The sequence below is a fragment of the Protobothrops mucrosquamatus genome, unplaced genomic scaffold, assembly GCF_001527695.2.
Source record: "Protobothrops mucrosquamatus isolate PMUCROS unplaced genomic scaffold, P.Mucros_1.0 scaffold13, whole genome shotgun sequence".
Lineage (NCBI taxonomy): Eukaryota > Metazoa > Chordata > Lepidosauria > Squamata > Viperidae > Protobothrops > Protobothrops mucrosquamatus.
This window is the reverse complement of record NW_015386400.1, coordinates 1,699,936-1,706,093: the sequence shown is the minus strand read 5'-3', so window position 1 is coordinate 1,706,093 and position 6,158 is coordinate 1,699,936. Positions and strand designations below refer to the sequence as shown.

At 36.4% G+C, this 6,158-nt stretch overlaps 1 protein-coding gene across 1 annotated transcript in view; it reads right to left on the bottom strand.

Moving 5' to 3' along the window:
* Positions 1 to 6,158, bottom strand: part of WAC (WW domain containing adaptor with coiled-coil) — a 44,651-nt gene that overhangs the window by 16,654 nt on the left and 21,839 nt on the right. The window contains exon 8 of the mRNA XM_015810656.1: positions 1,371 to 1,610. Within this exon, the coding sequence (XP_015666142.1) occupies positions 1,371 to 1,610 (240 nt within the window). The remainder of the gene's footprint in view (positions 1 to 1,370; positions 1,611 to 6,158) is intronic.

Genomic DNA, 6,158 nt, shown 5'->3' with positions numbered 1-6,158 from the left:
TGTATTTAATTATTATAGGTATATAATGGAATTGTATTAATAAGAGGATATACTCGGCTGGTACCCCAAGTTGCACTCGATGAGGTGGTTAAGAAGGCGAAGGGGATGTAGAGAGGTGGTAAGAAAAGGAGGAGAGGTTGTAGGTTTAGGGGGAGGAAGGAGAGGTAAAGTGGATGAGGGTGGAGGCAAGGCGGGGACTACCGAGTGTATCCGAAAATGTTTTGAGTATCTTTATTGTTTGTTGGTGTATATATATGCATCATTTGTATTTGTTGTTTTAATTGAAAAATTAATAAAAAAATTTATATAAAAAAAAAGAAGCAGGGAGAAAGCAGAACTGCTTAACTGGTTTTTTTTTGAAAGATGAAAAAAATGAGTTAAGCAGTTCTGCTTTCTCCCTGCTGCTCATCACCTTCTTGCCATTTTCTCCCTCACAGACCAATCATTTCCTTGACTTTTTTCTTATTTTGACATGTTGAAAGAAGCTTTTTTTTGTTCTTGTTATTTTTGACTTTTGTTGCAAGCCTTAGTTCATTTTTAGCCTTAGTTTTCCTGAGTTTATATCTGAAGGTTTGGGCTATTTGCTGATATTCTGCCTTAGTCATGCTCCCCTCTTTCCATTTTTTATACTTGTCTTTTTGTCTTTCAGTTTATCAGAGAATTGTTTGTGCAGCCATGCTGATTTCTTTTAAGATCTCGTATTTTTCTTCTTCATTGGAATTGTACTAGATTAGAATAGAATCAAAATGGATAGGAAGATTTTTTTTCTCATAAAAAAAAACGGACTAGGTTCATCCAATGAAACTGACAGAAGGATATGCAAAGCAGACAAAATTAATGTGTAGGACATTAAGTACATGATGTATTTCTTAATCTACTGAATTCATCAACATATACTGTAAGGGTTACTAGTTTGGATACTTTAAAAAGATATTGAATAATTCATAGACAACAGACTTATCAAAAAGCTACTAATCTTGAAGATATAGTTAGCAAATGTGAGAAGTAAAATAATGGCTGTATATAGATCATTGGCTGTTTCTAATGTTCTAAGATAGGCACTAAGTCTTTAAGAGGCAAAGAATAGGAAGATGTATTTTCTGAAAGATAATCAAAAATAGGATTCAACTTTTAAGCTTCTGCTTCCTTTCACACAATTCCTCTGGAAATATTTGATTCAAAATCTGTTTCCAGATACTATAGACCACTATCTTAAGAAATACACAATATAATTAAACAGAAATTACCCTCTACAAATTTCTAACAATATACTAATCTTATTCCATTTTTAATATTGTATCTTCTTATAAAAGTAGAATTCCTCAATCAATACATTTGGATAATTTATAAAAATTATAAAACCAACCTACCTTCATTTATTTTGGATATATCTACGCTAGAATTATTAAGCTGCAAGGTGGCTTGAAGAGCAGGCAGTAACTGTCGAAGGAGATTGGGATCCTGAAGTAACGGAGGAATTGGTGATTGTGAGACAGGTGAAACAGGGACAGCAGAAGCAGATGAAGCTGGTGTAGAAGGTAGATTTAATCCAGAAGCAGATGATGTAGAAGGAGTTGTACAGGTATGGGATAGAGACTTGTCCAAAGATTCTGAAAATGAAAAAAGAAGTTGTTTTTTCCAAAATACTGCTCTCACCTATCATATATCAGTTATAGGAAACTGAATCCCCACCCCTTCACAAAACATAATCAGGAGATAGGTTTTAAGGAAATAAAGTTGTGTTCCCCCAAATATGACTTCTTGTCATCATTTGTGCCTCTTCTTCTCCCTCCTAAGTGCTCTAGGGAGAGAAGGTGTATAAAATATTTCAACACATTAACAATTTGTCAATTATTATTCTAAAATTATCATATAACTGAATTTTAATTTCCCAAAGTAGTTGACCGAAGAAAATAATGCTATGGAGTAAAGTTTAACATAAAACACCCATTGGATGACAGTAAATTTATACAAGCAGAAAGCAGTAACAATCTAATTTGAATAGTAGCATTAAGGAACACCAGCATCTATATAAAATCATTGATTGAATCAAAACAGAAGCTCATTTGATGAGACAGGACCAAAGCTTTTAGAATACATAAAATATGAGATTTTTATGTTATCGAATATTTTGCTCTTTTGCCTTATAAAAATTTATAAATCTCTTGGTTTCACTAAGATGAGTGGCATGGTGGCCTAGTGGTGAAGATGCTCGCCTTCCACTTGGAAAGTTGAGAGTTCAATCCTAGGTAGAGGCAGATGTTTCTCTCCTAGGGCAGAAAGAAAGGTCTTTCTTTCAAGGTCTGAGAGCCAAAACTTAACAGGAAAAATTAGAGGAACTAAAGGACAGAAAGGAAAGGGGAACATGACTGAAACCTTTAAATATATTAAGGGTGTGAATAAGGTTCTAGAAGGCAGTATTTTCAATACTAAATAAAAATCAATAACATGTGGTCACAACCTCAAACTAATAGGAGCTAAAGTTAGATAAGAGTGCTGGAAGATACTATTATAAATTTATGGTGTTAACACAACATGCTTTACTTATGGGCATATCCAATAATTGAAGGATTTGCTAGTGTCTGACGTATTTCTGTGTGTAACCCAACTATCAAGTCAGAGTTATTTAGTTTTACTGGATATTTGAATCACTACATCACAATTTAGCTCTGGATTGTTGAAACAGATATGTAACTTGGAATCAAACACTACAAAAATATTTAAAAACCACTAAAATGCTAATTTTTCATGCAGGACTATGAACTTGCTTTAAAATAAATTCTCACCTATAACTTTGAATGTGTAGAGGTTAGTGTCATTATAGGGCATTGACCCCCAACCTTTTGGGCACCAGGGACCAGTTCTATGGAAGAGTTTTTCTGCAAACTGGGAGAGAGGGGGCGTGGTTTCACGTGCTGCCTTGATCCCACATGTGCACAGATGGGCTTCGCTTGCTTGCACAACCCGGTTCCTAGTGGGCAGCAGACCAGCGCCAGTCTGTGGCCCGGAGGTTGGGGATCCTTGTTATAGGGCATTGATCTCTTATTACAGAGGCACTTTATTTTATAAGACTATAATTGACTGTAACAAACTGTTGTATCAACTGATTTATGCAATATTTGTACTATGGTAAATTACAAGTACAGAATAAATAAATTACTACCACCATAGGCCAGGGGTAGGCAACCTTGGCTCTTTTATGACTTGTGGACTTCAACTCCCAGAATTTCTGAGCCAGCATGGCCAAGGTTGCCTACCCCTGCCATAGGCTGTTCACACTTCATCACATACAATTGTCTGTTAGCTGGGTGGTGTAGTGAGTGACTATGTAGAAGAATGCTCACCAATGGTTCATCAAAATAAAAAAGATCCAGCAGGGCTTCACATACTCCATTACTGAGCCCTGTATGCTTTTACATATTATTAATGGCTAAGTCAAATAAACACTTAACAAATATGATGACAACATAAAATGGAGTGCAAGAGGACTGAAATAATAATACAATAAAACTATAGAAATATAATTGAAAGTTATCTCAATATGTTAGTGAAACAACAAAGCTAAAATCTGACAGAAATAAATATTATGCACTTAGAAAGCAAAAAAACCAATGCACAGGTGGGGACTCTCTAGTTTGAGAATATTACTTCTGAAAAGGTTTTAGTTGATTATTATTAATGTGGTTCCTTAAACTTGAAATGCAAGTTTAATTTGCATCAGTAGAAATATAGTTCACAAATCTCAAAAGCTAATGCAGGTAGTCCTTGCTTTATTACCACAATTGAGCCCAAACTTTCTATTGCTAAATGAGACATTTGTTAACTGAATTTTGCCCCATTTTATGACCTTTCTTGCCACAGTTTCTTTGAATCATTGCAGTTATTAAATTAATATCATGGGTATTGAGTGTATCTGGCTTCCCCATTGACTTTGCTTGTTAGAAGATTGCAAAAGGTGATCTTATGATTCCAGGATACTGCAACCATCATAAATATGAGTCAAGTTGCCAAGTTGCCAAATCTTGATCACATGACCATTAGAGATGCTGCACCAGTTATAAGTGTGAAAAACGGCCATAAGTCACTTTTTTCAATACCGTTATAACTTCAAATATCACTTACAAACTTTTTTAAGTCAATGAATTCTTGTAATTATGTGTTGTTTTGCATTGGTCTGAGTACCTTAAATACTACATCCAATTTTGGTCACATAACTGCCCACCTAGTACTGAGCTTCAAAGAATAATAATAATCAGTAAGTAGTTGACTAGTACACATCTTTAACTATAAAACACCTAACATTATAAACCAATTATAGAAAAGTATAGACAAAACGTGACATATGAATGAACATCTTTCTGCATTTAGCCACCTCATTTCCACTACATGTGACCCACTCATTTATCAAAGAAGGCGTTGTTAACTAGTTTCCTGCTACAAAGATAAAAATAAGATTAATGGCTTCTGAACAAGGCAAGATATAAAGCCAATCATTAACAATGGCTTCGTATCTTGATATATTCAAGAACTAGTAAATCTAAACTCTGTGTTCTCAGATTTTATCTACTGGAAAACAACCTGCTATATTTGTATGCTAATATAAAAGTACTATCATTATTAGAAATGGCTGAAAATTCAGCACATTTACAGATGTCAAAACTTAGAGCAACTTCCATAAACTAGAATCAACTAACACACTTAAAATATGTTTTCAAAATAAAACAACAAAGATGATACATAAGACAAATTTCTAAATTATGAACATAAAGGACATAAAGCAAAACCAAAATATTTTTGGCTTTGAAGATAGGAATTCCCCAGTTTTTTTCAAGTCAGACTATTAAATCGATTTAACTTTGGAATAAAGAGAAAAAAAGCTGGGGAGAACAAACTTGTTGATCTTTCTCCTTCCCCATTAAGTCCTGAAACCAAATTCTCCATTTCTGCCCTCCAATTTTGATCCATTTTAACCATCTCATTTGCCAAATTTACTATACATCTTACCATGATGAATGACTGCCAGGTTGAAGAGTAGAGGAAATGAAGGAAGCAAGCAAAGAAATTTTTTCTCTGATCAACCAGAGCACATTTCCTTTAAACTGCCAGCAGGAACAGAAGGTGGGTCTCAAGGACTCAACTGCTGCGGTAGGCCATTTGCTGCACGTGCTGTTCTCTAGCCAAAATAAAAAACTTTATTTTTTTGTTATTACTTTTCAGCAGAAGCTAAGTTCTTGGAAAGAATTTTGCTGCTAACTGACTCCCTTTAGGACCCAGCTAGGACTCTTCCTATCAGACCAACAGCAAAAAAGCTTTGCAAGGACCCAGCTTCTGTTTCAGCTGGGATTTATAGTGAATGTTGTGCTCTAGCTGACCAGAGGTTGCTTGCTTCCTTTCCTCCATTCTTCAGCCTGGCAATCATTCATTGAGGTAAGTAACTTAGATTTTGTCACCTTCTTTCCAGGTTGGTTAAAATTAAGATTGGAGGGTAGAAATAGAAAGTTTAGTTTCAGTATCTAATGGGGGGGAGGGGGAGAGAAAGATCTACTTTCTCTCCAGATTGTTTCTGTATTCTTTATTAAGAAATGTGGGCTTCTTGGAGAGGGAAGGGGTTAAATAAGGAAAATGTTTTGGGAAGATCGTCCTGAAGCTGTCATTTTTACATGCAGGCAGCTGGCTTCCCGAAAGCTAGCAAGAACCAGGAGACATTTGCAGTCTCCAAACAGATCAAGGAGGCTCAGCCCACAAGCATGGCTTGTTTGGAAGCCTCTCTGGCATTGAAATAGTGCACTATTTAACCCTAAGCTAGCTGGGTTCTTTTCTCCTGCTGGGCTGTTTTTGGCTTTGTAAAGCTTTTTGTTGCTTGTCCACCTCCTTTATGAGCTCCCACCACCACGAGGCACCCCATACTCCTCTTAATAACTCACGTTTGTGTTAACAGGGAGATGTTAACAGGGAGATGTACCCAGCTGTACATCTCCACCCCAGGTCACCCCAACGATGCCCTTGATGTGATGGCCCGGTGCCTGGAGGCCGTACGGGTCTGGATGGGGAGGAACAGACTCAGACTCAACCCTTCCAAGACCGAGTGGCTGTGGTTGCCGGCGCCTCGGCATAGTCAGCTGACCCCATCGCTGTCTATAGGGGGCGAAATTTTGGCC